Raw genomic sequence first — 18441 nt, 5'->3', positions numbered from 1 at the left:
TACCTTTCTGACAAGACGGTAACAGTAGCTGATGCCTAGAAACCACAGCTAGAAAAAATGCACTGGGGACATCAGATGCGGTTTCTTAGCACCGTATTCTTAGAAGGTGATTAAACCTTGACTCTTTTAATAGAAAATAAGCAGTTCTAGAAGATGTGCTTTAAATACGTTTTGAGGATAATTTTGTGGCTTATCCTGGGGATGTCAGGAGAGGTTACCTTAGGCGGGATATTTGAGTCTGGTGTTTGAGTCTCTTTCTCTGCTTTTCCATGTCATCACATTCTTTCAGGGGAAGGCAGTGTCATCTGCATTGCCTTCAGGATGCTCCCATTACTTGTAGTTCTGTTGTAAGACAGTATTTCTAATTAAAGCTGCAGTCACCTCTAGGAGTCAAAAAGCGCTTTTTTTTTCCCCCTTTCCTTGACACGTAATTTGACTTCTTGGTTTCTGAACTTTATCCCTTCCTGACTAATCTTTGAAGTGTGAGAGCTGGCTCACGGTTGGGGAAAAGTTACTGAGATAGTGGGGGCAGTGCCCTGAAGAGATATGGAATATTTTTTTTGGTATCTGGTTGATTTATGTCACTGGTAACGTCTTGGTTTTATAGACTGCTATATAGGACATTATCAAAGAATTAGATGAAGTTGGCCGGGATCCTTGGGAGCTTAGCTTCATTCTGTATTCAGAGCACTATGACTGGACTGGCATTGGTGTTTCACCTCTTCCCCGGGGACTAAAGATCCCTCGGGCACAGGCAGCAACAAACACAAATATACTTAAGTTCCTGGTTTTGCTTGTGGCAGGCCCATCAAATTTTGTGCTTTACACATACAATTCACTCGTTTACTTTTTTTCTCTCCGCCCTGATTATCATCTATAGTATCAGTAACTCTCATGTTCACAGCACGATGCCACAGCTTTTCTTTGTCTCTCTTACACCCTGAAACAGATGATACTGACCAGTCTGCCAGGCAACTGTGTCTGATGTGCAAAGCCCCAAGGTACAAGGGGAAGGGTGGTGTTAGTTGGTTCCAGGGGGCGCTTGCTTCACCTCAGCTGGAGCCTCCTGCCGCACTCCCTCCTGCTCCACATCGCCCGATGCTCAAGGTGTGCTCCCATCATGGGACTTGACACTGACAGACAACATACACTGGGTAATTAAAAAGTTGAGAGGTCAACGACTGATTTATGACATGTTCTGGCTGGGGACTCCCTGTGGCACAGTGAAAGCAGGGGGCAAGGGAGAGAGTAAAAAGAAATGCGGTGTTAAGGCTGTAGTTGATTTTAACTTTTGTTTTTAAAGGACACTTTTAAGTTGCTATGAAAACCAAATAAATACATGAATAGATACAAAACCAGGGAGACCTCAGTGCCATTATATACTCCCTATGTGACCAGCAATGTAAAATACTCAGTTCTACTTGCATTATCCATGCTTGCTGTTTCTCTCCGATAGCCTAAGAAGAGTATAAAAGGCAAGTCTTGCTCTGCTGAAGTTAATGACAAATCTCTTATTGACTTATATAGAATAAGTTTCAAGGACTTTGTAAATACCTGTAAAATGGGGCAGCGATGAGCATGTGATCTCAGTGTGAAAAGCTATATTCCATTCCTAGTCTGTGGCTCTAGCCAGCCATACCAGTCCAGATATTTACATGACAGACTGCTAATTTAGAATTACTGTATTACGAGTTACAAATGCTAGATTAGATACGCTGAGGTCTTCAAGGTCTGCTCTTAAATGCTCGCTCATTTTCTCTTTGTTGTTGGGTATAAGAGACATTCAAGCAATAATCATTTGGTATTAAAATAGGATCATGTAAAAAGTCCGTGCAAATATATTTGAAGTGTATTCAACACCTTTTAAATATAGGCTTTGAAAGAAACCATGGAATTGCAGTTCTGTTTTATACTAAAAGTACTGTTACTTACAGTGTTGCTGATTATTTTCCTTGTTTGTCTTAAAATTATTTCAGGAAGGTAATAAAAGTAAACCTGAATGTTACCTGACAGCCTTAGTCCAGGTTTCAGTAGAAAAAACAAGCTGCTGTAGAAAGGCACAAACACCCCAAATTCAGACCAATCACACTCAGTACTTTATTTAAATTTGCTTGTTGATTCCTTTTATCTTGCAGTTCTCCTTTGTGTCCAGACTTTTATCCTTGTGGTCCTGTGGTTTTTTTGTCTTCCCTTCATCTATCTACCTTCCCAGAGACCATTCTCAGGAAAAATACTCATGAAAGCTCAAGAGACCTACCCAGGAACAATACCATCGTGTCCTTTAGTGTGTGCCTTTTAGCAATGCCATTTACAATTTAGCTTTGGTCCCACAGGTCTGAGATGTGGCCTTCAGCTTTGCTAATCCTTACCTGATGCAAAGGGTTGCATCACATAAAGTATGAATATGTTGGGCCCCAGTTTGAGGAGCTGTCTGACAAGGTGGGTATGGGCAATAAGACCTGTGCTGCTTTGGAGCAATGTGTCTCAGGCAGACCTGGGGCACGTTGGTGCGCAATGCAGCGTGAGTACGAGCGGACAAGCTTTGTGCTGAGTCTACTCTGTAAGTAGAAACAAAGGCTTTGGTCTGGAAGACTGCAAGTCAGACATTTTTGCCAACACAAAAAGTGCTTTGATGGTGAAAGCTAAAGGAATGAAATTGGTAACTTATCACAGAAGACAATATACCCTTGATTTATGAGCCCAGCCAGTAGAGATGGTGTGGCAATATACGGAGATTTAGGGTAATGCAAACATGAAGTAACCATCTGTTTTCCTCTAGGCTTTAACGGACCTTATATTTTATTTCCATTTTAAAGAGTCATCTTTACAGTCCATTTGTCCCCTCCCATTCCTTCTCTCAGCTCATCCCTGTGATGAAGAGTTAGTGCCCTTATCAGGCAAGGTTTCAGGTAATGCTTCAGTTTTATAGCCTTAGCCTTTCCATGAGCAAACATTCACAGCAACCTTTAGCCTCTCTCCTTTCCTGAGTTTTGCTGTTCCTAGTTTTTCACAAACAGAAGAAGTGCCACCTAGTACACCGGAGGGGCGGGCAGAGGTGAAGGCAGGGAGGGGGATAGGGAAGTGCCTGAGAGAAGGATCGTACAGCCTGTCTTTGAATCTACAGCGTGGAGATCTCTTTTGTCCTATCCAGGAACAAAACCGATGTAGAGTATCTGAAAGAAAGAGGGTTGGAAGAGAAAAAAGAAAAGAGAGAGCACACACAATGGGTCTAAACTGAGCAATGATGAAGCAACGGATGTTGGGTCTGGCCCTTTGGCCTTTGCTTTTCTCGCTCTGGCTGCTGCAGCAAGTTGGTTCAAATAAGTGTAGCGGCGACAGTTATGTGATCAATGTGATGCTCATGAATTACTCGGACTTCCCATCAACTGATAATTTGAAATTAGCTGTGGAGCAAGCCTTGAAAAGGGTACAAAATGAATTACAGATGGCAGGTAAGGTGTTTGTTATCCCTCTCCTGCTGTGGTTTCTTGTCAGACTTTGTGCCACAGCTTTCTACTCATCTGACCTTCTGCAAACTGCTCCTCAGACAGGCTCCTTGTCTGTCTGTTTACCTTATGTAGATCTTACAGAAATAATGACTTCCCTCTGTAAAAACAGAAGCGCCCTACAGATGGGTAGAACCATATTTCCTTTCATGGTGTTTGGGCAGACTCTTCCTGTGTGCTTTTCTGGAGATGTTTGGTTGTGATTGGGAACATGGGGATTGCTGAACTGAATCAGACAAGACCAGTGATCTGTCTAGTGCAGTAACTGGGATGCCCTTGTTTCCTCCCCTGGCTGGATTAGCTTCTATTTTCTGAAAATAATTTTCCTCTTGACCCCATCTGTTGATCACATTATGACTTGAAGTGTGAAGATTCTGCAGTCTGTATGTTTTTTACTCATTTAGAGTCACTGTGGGTGATATCTTTATTTATTTTGATATCTTACCTCTCCTTTCAATATCACCAATCTACTGTCACTCTCTAGAATATCATGGGAAAAAGAGGCTCCAAAGAAATGGTAACTATTCCCTTTCTGCCCTCTAGTTGAAGAGATTTTGTCCAATTTTATTGGAAAGTGGTCACTTGGTTACTTCCTACAGAGCCTTAAAAATGTTTCAAATAACGGCCAACATTAAAAGTACTTTATACTGAAAGTACTAACACTCAGCAAAAGTCAGCAGTCCACAGGGGAGCAAATTTTACAGTCTCGTCCTAAGTGGTGGGGGTTAGGTGGTAGGTGGACTTTCTAGCAGCTTTTTAGTGGGAGACATCCTAGCATAAGACTGCTCAGACCCGTGTCAGAAGAAGGGGGATACAGTGTATTAGTGGTTATCTGCAACTCATGATGTTATATACTTTTATGTTTGCATTACAGGAGCAAATGTTACAGTCAATGCCACCTTCCACAACTTTACCTCATCACTCTATGTCTCACAAGGCTGTCGTACCAGCACCTGTGAAGGTGTGGAGCTCATCAGGGAAATTTATGTGAGTAGCAGGCTTCTTTAAGTTGATTTCCTAAGAAGACAAGACTTTTTTTCTTTCCGTGTGTGCGCGCGTGTGCATGTGTGTCTCTGTCTTTCCTTACTAACTTTTTATCCTGTGGTTCAGTTCCAAACAAATTTGACAAGGAAGTGAAGCTTTCAAAGAGATAACGCTCCTCTACGTTTTGTGAAGAGAAGCAGGCGAATACTAGAGAGAGATTCTTTGAATGCTTCCTGGAGGCTGTCATCAGCCATTTCATGGCATTGCCAGCTAAAGCAGTCTTCCGCTTCAGGCTCATTTTCCTGTGCTGAAGTTGTCCTCTTTTATATATCTACACAGCTCTTTGTGTGGCCACATAGCCAAAGAAATCTATTAAAAAAATCCCAACAACCAACCAGAAAAACTAACCCCAAACCCAAACACTTGAACAGCCCAAGCAGAGCAAAAAAGGTCCATTTCCAACTGGATCAGATCCTGGTCTGATTCACCATCAGTTTACACAAATACACAAAGGAGAGAGCTGTGCAAGGATGGGAACATGTGGGCAGAGAGGTTATTAAGCTGGCACTGATACCAAAGAAATGTGTACGGAACTATGCCCAGAGGGCAAAGATGAAATGCTCACTTCTCAGTAGAAATCACAGAAGTCACGTGGGAGAAACTATATAAATACCTTAATACGGGGAAAAACTTCGGTTAGAATTGCTGCCTTACAAGAAGCCATGTTTTGGTGGCTTTTCTCATGTCTAATAACTGTCACCTCTGAGTGAAGCTTTGCCAATCTAATGTGAATTCTCAAATCTACCAATGCATGAGCACATGCTATAGTCTTTGTTAAGAAGTCCCTCATGACACACAAAGCTACTGGCCAGGCCCCATTTAGTGGTCACGGAAGGATTTTTTTTCATACAAGCTTCATATGCATATAACTAATTGTTTTTCTGTTAGATGGTGTTTTGCAATTCCAACCCCTCTGTCCTCTGCAAATGCAAGCACTGCTGGGGTGTGTAATTTCATATGTGCAATTGTAACAATTAGATAATTTTAATTCTAACTCGCTGTCTGTCTCTTAATGAAGGTCATACTCATAGGCATTATTCTGTCCCCTGCCTTTTCTTAGCTTTTTGTGATTCCTCCCTCCTTCACTCTGAGTTTGTCCTTTAAATCTTTCTGTAGCTCCTTTGCTACTCTATTCTTGCTTTTGCTCTGTAACTTCTGTGACTCCTTCTCAAATTCTAAAGTTTTCTTTTTTTCTCCCATCCTCCTCTCTCTACCAGTCCTTTGCACTGTCCCCACTACTGACCCTTTCTGATCCCTTGCAGAATACTGGCAAACTTGGCTGTGTTGTCATAGGACCGGCTTGCACTTATGCCACCTACCAAATGGTCTCGTAAGTACTGCCTCTTCCCCCTAATATTGTGATGCTAAAGATATCATCTGATGAACAAAGTTGTTTTGTGTACAAGAAGCCAGCAGAGACATTGGGGTTTAGGATATATCAGACAAGTTGAGGTCTACAGCCAAGCCAGTAAGACTCTTATGCATAACCACTATGTTTGGTAGAGAGAAGAAAATCCCCTTCCAAAGCCCATTGATGAAATCCCATTGCTAGTAGTGAAACTTCTTTAATTGCTGACAGTAAGTTAATTGGTTGATTGAGGGCTCAAAAGACTGAGCTCTTCAGCAACTGCAGCAGGAAAGAGCTGTTAGCTTGAGGCATGCAGACATCGCAGCACTGCAGCAACAGGGGTCCTGCTGGGTGGGTGTTCAGCCATTGAGAAGGGCCCGAGTTACGTGTGTCAAGAGAAGATCCAAAACCCCCAACCATCTTTAGTAAAGAGTGTTTAGATAGGGAGCAGCCAGTTTCATCATGTCTTCTGCCTCAAGAAGCATTCCTGAAGAACGAGTCTCTCTACTATCATATTATACAGGAACCTGTATAATTCTATTCTCTATTACATTATTCATTACTATGTTCATTCTCAGATATTAGGAAAAATGTAAGCTGAAGCTGCGGACTTCTAGCATAAATCCATTGAAAAACCCCATCAGTCATGACATACAAATCCGTATTGTTACCCATGTAAACTCTGGTAGCCTTTCTAGCTTCACTGAGAGATACTGAGAAGATTGAGACACTTTTACCTCAAGCTTTATTTGCTTTTAGCTCTATACTTTTCTTTGAGTGGCATGATGAGAAGTGAATACAGTGTTACTGGTGAACACATGTAATTAATTTACAGAAGATCAAAAGGTCCTACATATGTATAGGACCGTGGCAAAATATTATGCAATATACCCCATTTTATTCATTGAGCCTCCTAACTTTATGTTTGCTTTTCTATCTGCTGGATATGGAGCTGCCCCGAATGATGCCAAAGTCTTTTCCTCGGACTCTGACACAGTTAAACCAGTAAAAAGTATGAATAGCGGAAGTTTATGCAAAGCAATGAAGAACACTAAAGAACAGGCAGCTGCCCCTGGTGCAATAGCTTTGCAAATCAGAACAAGTGACTTACTTTACAGCACTTTACACACTGCCTGCCAGCAGAGGGTTGCCTTATTTTTTCTCCCTGATTGCTGCTGTTGTACAGCTTCTAAAATATGCCATAGCGAAACTAAAAGACTTTGGGTTGTAGGAGTGAAGCTTTTTTTGATGGCAAAAAGCTGTCACCCTCCAGCACTACCCCAATAAAGAGATCAAACCCACCCCATGTTAATAGCAGCCGGGGAGCAGAATCGGATGGGTCCTTGAGCCTTTGGACTCCTGTCACAGCCCTTGGGCTGAAATGGTGCATGGTACCCAAAAGGGCGCGGGGAATTGGCGGCACTGAGAGAAGCTGCCTGGACCAGTTCAACAGGGCTTTTCGGTGCCAATACTGACTTGAAATCTGTTTGTGTTCTTGAGGAGCTTTCTGTTTCAGGTTCAAATTGCTGTTAAACTAACGCAAGGCACCAGAGGAGAGGGCGCTGAGGATGGGAATCATGTGGTAGCTGCCTTGGTGTGACAGCAATCCGTTCAGACTTGTCCTCTTGTCTCTCCCTTCAGAGTTGAAACAATACTGAGCATGCCTCTGATCTCTGTAGGGAGTTTTGGACTGTCCTGTGACTACAAAGTAAACTTAACCCGCCTTCTGACCCCAGCCAGGAAAGTGAATGAATTCTTCTATCATTTTTGGAAAGAATCTCAGCTGCCATTCAAAACCACAACCTGGGAATCTGCCTACATTTACAAGAGGAACGAAAACTCGGAGCCGTGCCTCTGGTAAGATTGGGATCCACCTCTGAGCCGGCTATTGATAAACTCCTCGGACATGGTTCCTACAAGCTGTCCTTCAAGTCCTAGGGTTTGGGAGATGCCTTACAGCTACCAAGGAATGAGAGAAGGAAAAGATTAATTATACCTTTTAGCCGTTCTGCATATGTGAATGTTTCACGCAGCCTGCTTTTAACTGTTCTCAAGCCTTGGCTTTTCTTGTGGACAGCCTAGCCCACATGTTGTCCCTGCTGGAAATACGTGTTCACTGCAGCCTTGATGTAAACAGTGTGACATGAGAGGGTCCTCCATTGGGCTCTCTATAGATGCCTTTTTAAATCAGGGGTCTTATCAAGCTCATGTAATGTTTCTCCACATTAATGGCTTCAATCTGTGGGCACTATCGTTACTCCAAAACATTTCAAAAGTTCAAACTGTATATTTTTTGACAAAAATGACCCCCAATGATTGCAGAGTTTAAGCTATGCTCTCACCAGTTTGGAGCAAAGGAGACAGTTTTCACTTTCTGACCTGAAACATCAGCCTGTGCTTCATTGTCAAGAATGTTGAGTTTTCTCCATGCCTAAAATCAAAGGCTGTTTTTAGTCAAATAGACTCTTTAATATACTGATATTTATCATTACTCTTCTATTATTCACTCTTATTTAGTTTTCAGCTCATGTGAATGTTTCTATGCTCCTTTGAATTTTTTTTCCCCAATTTTGGGAATGCTGATTAATTAAAAAAAAATCAAATTTCTCCTACTAATTTTATAAATTGAGCTCAAAGGCAGCCAAGAATTCATGGAAATAACTATTATTTATCTTTCCAATTCACAGCCTGAGGAATTTGCAGAATTTTAAGCAAAATTTATGACTGTATTGGCTTCAGAGTGATAAAAGCACGTACTTACAAAATATTTTGTATACAGAATTGATTTTTTTTTTCTGAATTAAGGGGACTAAAACCCAATCTCCAATTCACTGTTTTGTAAATATTTAGGGACTTTTATTGCTTCGTCCTTTTTTTTTTTTTTTTAGTATAGAATCACAGAATCATAGAATAGTTTAGGTTGGAAAGGACCTTGAAGATCATTGAGTTCCAACCCCCCTGCCATAGACAGGGACACCTCCCACTACACCAGGTTGCCCAAGGCCACGTCCAGCCTGGCCTTGAACACCTCCAGGGATGAGGCCTCAACAGCCTCTCTGGGCAACCTGTGCCAGTGCCTTACCACCCTCAAAGTGAAAAATTTCTTCCTAATGTTTAATCTAAACCTGCCCTCTTCCAGTTTGAAGCCATTCCCCCTCATCCTATCACTACATGCCCTCGTAAAAAGTTCTTCCCCAGCTCTCCTGTAGGCCCCCTTTAGGTACTGGAAGGCTGCAATAAGATCTCCTCGGAGCCTTCTCTTCTCCAGGCTGAACAGCCCCAAGTCTTTCAGCCTCTCCTCGTAGGAGAGGTGCTCCAGCCCTTGGATCATGCTTGTGGCCCTCCTCTGGATGCGCTCCAGCATGTCCATGTCCTTCTTATGTTGGGGACTCCAGAGCTGGATGCAGTACTCCAGGTGGGGGTCTCACAAAGCGTAGAGCAGAGGGGAAGAATCACCTCCCTTGACCTGCTGGCCACACTTCTGATGCAGCCCAGGATACGATTAGCCTTTTGGGCTGCGATCGCACATTGCTGGCTCATGTTGAGCTTCTCGTCAATCAGCACACCCAGGTGCTTCTCCTCAGGGCTGCTCTCCAGCCATTCCCTGCCGAGCCTGTATTTGTGCTTGGGATTGCCCCGACCCAGATGTAGAACCTTGCACTTGGCCTTGTTGAACTTCATGAGGTTGGCTTGGGCCCACCTCTCCACCCTGTCCAGGTCCCTCTGGATGGCATCCCTCCCCTCTAGCGTGTCTACCTCACCAAACAGCTTGGTATCATTGGCATAAGTATATATATATAGGTAGCAACTTGATCGCATGATGTAATTGCTATGATTACCTCTCTTTGATGCTTTGAAACATCAGTGCACTTCACTTATCTCTTACTACAGTCCCTATTTTTCCATGTTTGCAGCTATAATTGCCAAAGCACTACACACACTTTAGCTAAATTCCTTTAATCCTTTAGGTTTCATACCTTTCAGGTAAGTCAATGCATGTAAGTTATTTCCCAAGTATTTCTTAGCTTGTCTTTATTAATACTTCTGTTCAGGACCTTCTTTATGACTTTGGAATTGTTCAAACTCCTTTTCTTTATTGTTGAATTAACAAAAAATTGATTTTGTATCTCTGCCCATTTTCATCCTGATATCATTACAAAAATTTGTCTCATTCTGCTTTAATAGAAAATGTCAGCTTGAAAGCTTTTGAACTGTCTAATTTTAAAAATCCCTTTTTGCTAAAGCAGAAATTATACTGTACGGGCTAATTGTTTTCCCCATATATGTATAAAAATAAGTGAATACCCAAAGTGCTAACAAAATCAGGTTATGTCTCAACTATGCACATGTTCCTGTAAATAAATGGTTAATAATTCTGGTCCTGAAAAAAAAAGGGACACAAGAGATATTTAGTAGTTTATAGGACTGGGATCTCAGTGTTGCTAGATCAAAAGTTAAACAGTTTGAAAACAAAGAGTTTTCCCTCTGCATTAACTTTATATCAAACATAATGTCTCTTCTCAGACACAACATGTTGAGGCAAGAGTAGGATTTCGGAGTTGGCTGGTTTTTCTTAATCTTTTACCTAGGTTTTACTCACTTTGTTGTTTTTTTTGTTGTCCTCATTTTTCCCCTTCACGTTTTAACTGATTCAATATAGCAGTTTTTTGTTATTACTTTCTTTCCTTTGCTCCTCTCACAGTCAGGGTACATGCGTGTTTTTTATGTCAGTTCTTTCTGCAGATCCCATTTACTCGTTGAACCTTCACATGTGTCTTCTAAGATTACCACTGGTGTCTTAAAACAGCAGAGCTTCCTGGCTCTTCCTTCCAGTTAATTGCACTGTAATTTCCCCAGATCCCTGATTTCTTTTCTTAATTGTTACTGTCTTATTACATCATTGTATTCTCCAAACCCATCCTTTGTACAGCCAGGCTCAAATACCTCTGGGTGACTTTCTAAACACTTCTAAGTCTTTCATGCCCTGTATTGATTTTCTTTCTTCTATTGCTACAGAAAAAAATGTTCCATGCCACCTTAGAAACACTCTTGTGTGCTGTAAACAGCCTATCTCACATTTTGACTTAGTTAGGAGAATGTGAGGAGTTAGCAATTTTCTGACAATATCTGTGCTCCCTTGTGTCAGGTACATGAATGCGCTAGAGGCTGGAATCACACACTTTTCGGAAATACTGAAGTTCAAGGAGATTTTAAGGACTTCGGAGCAGCTTAAAAAAACTGTGAAAGATCCAAACCGGAAAAGCAATGGTAAGCGGGGGCTGAGGGTGCACTCCCCCCTGCAGGTAAGTTGCCTTTCCCGGGAAACCAGATCTACCCCTTAGTTATATCTTGGGGGTCGTCTTTCCACAGAAATGGTGGAGAAACACGGACATACCATTTCACATGGATGCAAACACAAAACAGCACAAAGTTCCTAGATTCCTCTTGCCATCCCCATAAAATATGGGGGAACATCCTGGTTCCAGAGCAGTGAATTATCCCATCTAGGCACAAGCTCCGTTTTGTGAAAGATTCACAAATCCAGGAATCACAACTCCTCCTAAGAAGGGCCTTAGATACTGCAAGGATGCTTAGTTCTCTACCATTCCTGTATTTGCAGCGCTGGTACATATACGGGCCTTATTTGTGCCACCAAGGGGCACTTCTTCTGGAAGTGATCCATCTAAACTAGAAAAATGGATGAGTAAAGACCTCATCTTCTTCTAAGACTAAGTGCCTGGCATCAGCAGGCCAAGTGACTGTGAGAGTAATAAGTAAGCCAATGAAACTTGAATGCCATTCAATTTAGGAGATGTTCATATTCAGTAGCCCGTATGGCATCAGAACTGCTAATGCTTATTTGAGTGAGATAATGGTAGTGCTCTGGTACAACCAGACAGAAAACGGTGCAGGTGTTGAGGCACCTTTTACCACTTTCCCTCAAATATCCCAGTCTCACTGCAGAGAGGCTGTAGCTCTGTGCCTGGGTCCCAGCACAGGTGATGGGCTGGGTGATGTGGCTTATCCTGGCATTGTGCTACTGCCGGCTACTCAAGCATGGGGGAGCAGGCACATGTCCTCTTCTTGCCTGTACCTTCCACCAATCTGTCTCCATTTTTGCCCAATCTGTAGTGATCATCATGTGTGGCTCTCCAGCTGATGTCAGCACAGACCTAGGGACGGGGGAAGTGGATAAGGACATCGTTATCATCCTGATAGATCTCTTCAAGTAAAGTATTACTTTTTCTTTTCCTCTTTTCTCTGCAGTTTGCTGAAGGATAGACATAATGGAAATAGTCTGAGTGGAACTGTTTTGTGGAAGAAATGCTCTCTCACAAAATGTTTTCCATTGCCGTCTTTCCTCATGTCTTGCTATTTATCTAAGCTGCTTAGTGTTTAATTTGTGGCACATCCTCTACAACATCCCCTTTAGTTAATGTAATATTTTTCTAAGGCAGTGACAGAGCAGGTAGGGTTAATGTCATCCTATGGACTCCTCAGTGTAGGAAGCCATGAGAGAACCACAGAGTCTGAAGTCAGAATGGTCATGAGCTGTTCATATGAGATATTGTACGTTTTTCATACACTCTGCCCAACCAGAGAATTATGTAAATGTGGCTTACAGTATATTTTTCTAGGCTCTGTTTATTCCATTCGTAAATGATTCAGTGTTACAACTGTCTCTTCCACTTTATAACTGTCTCTTCAACATCTAACTACATAAACCTAACTTTTCAGAGACGTTTCTTAGTATACAACCTAAGTTTTCTGTTGTTCAATTTCATCTTGATATTACTAATTGCAAAATCTTTATAGATGATGACTGATATAAACTGGCCTTATCAATGGCAGCCTCAAAAGCTTTATCTGTATACATGGACAGAGAGCTGATCTCATTCCCTAAGCCTAAGTGACACCAGACAGCTCACATCCATACAGCTCAGTGTAGATGCCCAAACTGCTTTTTGGGTATGGCTTCGGTCACCATAGCAAGTCACAGTCTGGGAGAAAGCTAGTTGGCCTAGACCAAAACTATGCCTGGGACTGTGCTGGCAGCTTAATGGTATGGATGATCACAAGGCAAATGTATGTGCCCATATCTCAATCTTACTTATTTCACTGTTGAGGTGTCAAAAGAATCCATGAACTTCCAGGGCCTGTGGGACTTCCCAGCCCTCGTGTCTAACTCTGACCTTGCAAGGACAGGGCTGAGGCACTTTGGATTAATCACTTCAGTCATTTCACCTGTGGGTCCAAACTGGAGCCTGTGGTTCAAGTTCTAACACTATCTGCTCTGTCCTATACACTTTCAAGTTCACCACATACATTTTTCAGAAGTGCCTCTAAGAGCTTTAGACTTTCCACCACTTTATCCAGGCACTAGGAATTCCCAGTTACTTTTCCTCAGGCAAGTGGCCACAATTCCTGTTTATTTGCAAATGGGGACTATGTATGTGAGTGCTTTTACTTACTGGTATTGCATGTATAATTGTTGCCTCACAATAGGTGAGGGCGATTAGGGGCTTCTCTGCTGTGATATGCATCCTTTGGATGCACCCAGCTGCCTCAGCCCATTTTATGTGCTGCCCTCCTTAAATTTGCTACATACCCCTGATTTTGCTGAACATCTCAAATCATGTTCTCAAATACATGTGTTAGATCAGAACTCAAGCTGTAGGAGAAGACAGTAGGCAAGGTCCCATGCTTCTCCAGGAGTCAAGTCCCTCAGACAAAGTGATGGGTTTGCATTTTCTTCAGCTCTGAGCACTCTGGCAGCCAGAACACAAACACGGTGTTTAAACCTCCCTCAGGGGAGGTGGAATTCTGTAGGATTATCCAGTCTGGTGGAATCTAATGAAGTTTCCTTTTCACCTGGCTAAATCATTCCAAGCCTGAATGAAAAGCACTTTGAAATTCTTCAGGGTGAAAAGTGGAATGTAAAAGTCAGAAGGTTTGGGGAAAAGCAGGGACAGGGCTTTGGTGGGAGGATCCCATCTGATGGTCGTGGAGCGGAGCCTGTGGTCTCCAAAAATTCTTAATATGGTACTGACTGAAAAAATAAAAGGATGATCAAACATGAATAATGAGAGAAGGCTCATACAATTATTTTTTTTAATCAATCTAGCTATAGCAATGACAGATGCTGCCACTTGTCACTCATATCTATTGCTAAATTCCTCAGTAACGTATGAATCCAGTGGTTGCCAGTCTGCTAAGCACTTCCAGATGGCCTGTCAGGGTGATGAAACCAAAGATACCTGAAAACTACAACATTTTCTGCTTGTCTTAGCATAGTTTTCAAGTTCACATAGTTTCCTCTGATTTTCCTAGCTCACTGAAGTAACCAAATAAATCAATAAGCTGCTCTCTGCACCTCTCCGATTGTTTCATGCCCTCCTGGTGAATGCTCTTAGTACAAATCCTGCTGTGATCAATTCTAGCAGGAAATATCAAAATTAGAGGAACATGCAAAAGAGTGCAGGACAGGTCAGAAACATGCATAATAACATGAAGAAACTACAGATTGCAGTACTCTGGGTTCCAAGAAGAGACTCAGTTTTAATAAAAATAAGCTCCTGCTTGAAGGAAGAGGAAATAAACAGGACAGAAACCAAACAGTTACAATAATAACAATAATTCACCGCAACCTTTGAGTTTCAGATTGCCAGACCTCTTTGGTATTACTTTTTAATGTAGTTAAGCACAGAAGCTGGCATCAGGGAATGAACAACACGAAGAATTCTGTCCACGATGAAATTTTATTTTTAGAACTACTGTTTTAACCTGTTAAATAACAGTGCCACTGAGGAGATGAGAGTGATTCTGTCATGGTTACCACTGCCCCTGTTGCTGATGGTTCATGGGTTGTTATGCTTTGCTTTGCAGTAACATGTACTTCAGGAACAAAGACTCAGCCCATTACATGCAGAATGTAATTGTCCTGACTCTGCCACCAGCTAATTACAGCTTGAATACCTTAACGACTGAGGACGACATCTTGGTAACCACACTATTTTATATCTGATTATTACATTCAGTTTGTTCATGTTCATGCGCTAGGAAATGAAAACTAAAAACACAGCTGTAATCATCCCCCATCATCCTCCTATGCTGATATTTTCTTACATTATTGCAGGATGACATTTTGTCCTGCTGTAATGATGCAAAAATATAAAATCATAAGGCAAACATGCAGACTCTCATATTCCTGCTTTGTGAAGTTCAACTCAAGCTTTTAATTTGGTCTGCAAGTGTCATGTTCACACAGCGTGAGGGAGACTTGTAGGTACATGGCCTTCTGACTCCACTTCTGAGTGACTGACAATCTTATACGTAGCTGCAAGGCATCAGTGAAGGATGATCTATAGGTGTAATCGAGATGTGAGCATGGAAAGTTCAGAACTAATAATTGTTGAGTGATTTTTGTGTGCAGGTATGTACAAGTGGTGGCAACCATTGCTGTTTCTGTGCAGGAGCTTTCCAGTTAAACTTCAAATACAGGAACTTTTTTTTTTTTTTTTGTAGGAAATACGTGTTTTTTAATTTCCTGAAAAGCAGAAACTATGCAAACCCTTTATCTGCTTAGTGAAACTGATACTCCTGCCGTCTGCCCAGGAACCAGGCTCTCCATGTAGACTTCCTTTCAGGATTTGTGGCTTTGAGCTTCAGCTCTCCAGCAGGCAGCCTGAAGCTTCTGGCTGGATTTACAGGGCCTGCAGATCCCTCAGGCTGGGCTCAATGCTTTTTGGGTGCCAGCTCTATGGTAGGCTGCTGGAAATTCTGGCACAGCTCCTTGCCCCTGAGCTGTGGCCATCTGGAAGCCCAGACTTGCTGGCACCACACTGGATTATCTGCAGAGAAAGTCTAATCCAAAATCAGGGGCTTTGGATCAGACTGAGCAGACCTGCTTGGAACCTACAATGTAGGATTTCTCGAATCTTTTGCACCAGAGCTTTGCATTGGCCTCTTAAATTTTCAACACAACCCTGTCTTCATAGGCCAAAAATAGATTTTGTTTACCTTTACATTTCTAAGTGAGAACGCTGATGTGGCATTGTCCATTTACTCACTCTGTGTTCAGCAGATTCTGATCTTCCATGCTGGAGTTTTTTCCAAATGGACACCACCAAATATATGGTCACTTTAAGGCAGAATCATGAACTCTCAAATTGCCATTTTTCTTTTTCTCCTGTTCTAGATGGAAGATGACTTTGTTGTTGGCTATTTTAATGCAGTCTTGCTATTTGGACATATTCTGAAGAAATTTATTTTCTCCGAGCGCCCAGTATCACCTCTCAGTTTCATCAATGAATTCCGAAATACCACTTTTGAAGGTAAAAAAAGTACAGTCCTGTGCAGGGTTCACTAAATCGATGAGGGGAAAGAAATTAGTTTTTAAGCACTCTTAGGATAAGTCACTTCTACACTAAACAAGCCCAAGCCCTTCAATGAGTTTTATTCCCACTCTTTTTTCTCTTTCTATCATTTTTTTCCAAGCATGTTATCTTCACTATTAGCAGAAGTACTACATAGCAGTCATGCACATGGATACCTCAGTGCATGCAACACAGAAGAGGTAGAAAGTCAAAATGACAATCATTTGAAACATTGCAATTAGCAACAGACTGATTGAGGACCAGACTTCCTTCTGGGCTGTTGTTTTTTTCCTGGTGCTTTGAAGTACAAAGCATATTTAAAGAAAATTGCTGCCTAAGGAGGGGTGGGGGAAGGAAGAGAGACAGCTTCCCAGTCAGTAGAGGTGGAGGACAGGGACAAGGACCTGAAGCTGGTGTCATTCTTTTGATAAAGGGCTGAACTCCCTACAGGGAGACTATTTGGAGAATGAGAAACGAGCTAGAAGAGTAAAGCACACAGGTGGGTTTCAGGGTCCATTCTTCCTCCAGAGACAATCTGGCATTCAGGTTGTTAATTTGTGACAGTGGCACTTCCAAGCTTTCCCCCAAATGTCTAGTCTTGACTTCAGGCCAGTACATATGAAACATGATTGATGTTCAAAATGACTCTGAAGTCCACTTTAGCTAAACTTTAATGAAGTAGTTTCAACCTTTTTGCAGTTTACAAAGCCATCACAGACCTGGGTGCCTACAGTGGGAGTGTAAGCCAGCTGGCAATGGGATGGCTCTTCTTAGTCAACTTTCTTGTTCCTCTCACAGGTTGTCTAGCATCAGTGGGCTTTTGTAGGCCACGGGCTTAAAATCACAGAATTCAATCATTAGGAAAAGACAGAGGCAAGACTGACACAAAGAAGTGACAACATTACTTCTTTAGGGGCAAAGCCCCATCTGTTACTTTGCATCAGAGATCTGTACCAACAAAATGATGACACAAAGCTTTGTGTTTATGTCCCACCTGCTTTCAGACAATACACGTGTAGAAGTTTCCCAGATTTTCCTAATATGGCCTAGCAGATTTTGGGCTTATTTTTACTTTAACCATGGTATCCCAAACCTAGCAAAATATAGTTTAGTAATTCCTCCTGGAGACAGCAACCTTTTTTGAATGAGTAAACTCATTTCCTCAGTTACACTTTAAATTTGAAAGGTAAGTTGCACAAACTTATTTACTTATCCAAAATAAAGTTTGCACTGTAATGCTCCATATTAGTTATAGGTTCAGTTTATAAAGGTAATCCTAAAAGTGAAAGGTGTTGAACCACCTTCATTCTTTGATGTGCTGGAGGCTGGTAGAGTAGGGAATTCATACAATAATTATTTTGATATTAAGAAGCTGGGCCATGAAAAACTTAGCATCAGTTTTTGAGGTGAAAAAGGAGAAGGTAATTCCCAAACTAAAATAATGATGATGATGAACTTCAGGAAAAATAAAGTAAGTCATCAGCAACAGCAGCAAAAGAGCAGTCTGAAACTGATCAAAAAGACTTGTGAAAAGGTGAGGCTTTCAGGAGTGGTGGCTATTGGCTAAGCTTGTGCTCTTGTTGAAATGACTGACTTCATGAGAGCAAAGTCAAGTCACGCTGAGGGACTTAGGAAGTTCCACCTCAAAATCCTTGGAATATGCCACATAGGCAATTTCTCAATCTGCACATTTGCTGACATACAGACGCAGGAGGTTAAAGGGAAAAAGAACCTGGTTAAAATAATATTATTAGAGCCAAGCAGATAGCTCTCGGAAGAGTAAGAGGAATGAAAGTATCCCTGTATTTCCTTTCTTGCTGATAGATCCAAACTGCAGGTGGAAACAGGCAATTTCCCTTCTCACTTCTCAAATGGTCCCTACAAGGGAGGTTACTCTGACATTCTTGGTATGCTGAAGAAAGCTGACAAATATATTTTTCTGTAGCTAGAGGGAGACTCTCTTCAGTGCAGCCAGTTCAACACCTTTTATTGGATTTTGTAGAGAAAATGTAGCATGCTATTAAGGGAGAAGTAGCGCCACACCAAGCTGATATGTATTCTAGCATGTACATGAAGAAGAAAAATATCCTGAGCAGCAGAAATCCTTTTATTTACCCCATCCTTCCTGCCACATATTTGTGTTTCTGAGAATGCGAGCCCTCTGACT

The 18441-nt window shown here is 41.8% G+C and overlaps 1 protein-coding gene across 1 annotated transcript in view; it reads left to right on the top strand.

Annotated features, from left to right (window-relative positions):
• Positions 1-3244: 3244 nt before the first annotated feature.
• GUCY2C (guanylate cyclase 2C) overlaps positions 3245-18441 on the top strand; it is a gene marked incomplete at both ends in the record, with an annotated part of 45253 nt that continues 30056 nt past the window's right edge. Inside the window, 8 exons of the mRNA XM_082498275.1 lie at positions 3245-3452; positions 4381-4493; positions 5813-5880; positions 7540-7755; positions 11045-11166; positions 12031-12127; positions 14785-14899; positions 16097-16232. Of these exons, the coding sequence (XP_082354401.1) occupies positions 3245-3452; positions 4381-4493; positions 5813-5880; positions 7540-7755; positions 11045-11166; positions 12031-12127; positions 14785-14899; positions 16097-16232 (1075 nt within the window). The remainder of the gene's footprint in view (positions 3453-4380; positions 4494-5812; positions 5881-7539; positions 7756-11044; positions 11167-12030; positions 12128-14784; positions 14900-16096; positions 16233-18441) is intronic.

This window comes from Vanellus vanellus (genome assembly GCF_965231255.1).
Source record: "Vanellus vanellus genome assembly, chromosome: 1".
Classification (NCBI taxonomy): domain Eukaryota; kingdom Metazoa; phylum Chordata; class Aves; order Charadriiformes; family Charadriidae; genus Vanellus; species Vanellus vanellus.
Note: the sequence above shows the minus strand (reverse complement) of the source record. Positions and strands in the feature narration are given on the sequence as shown.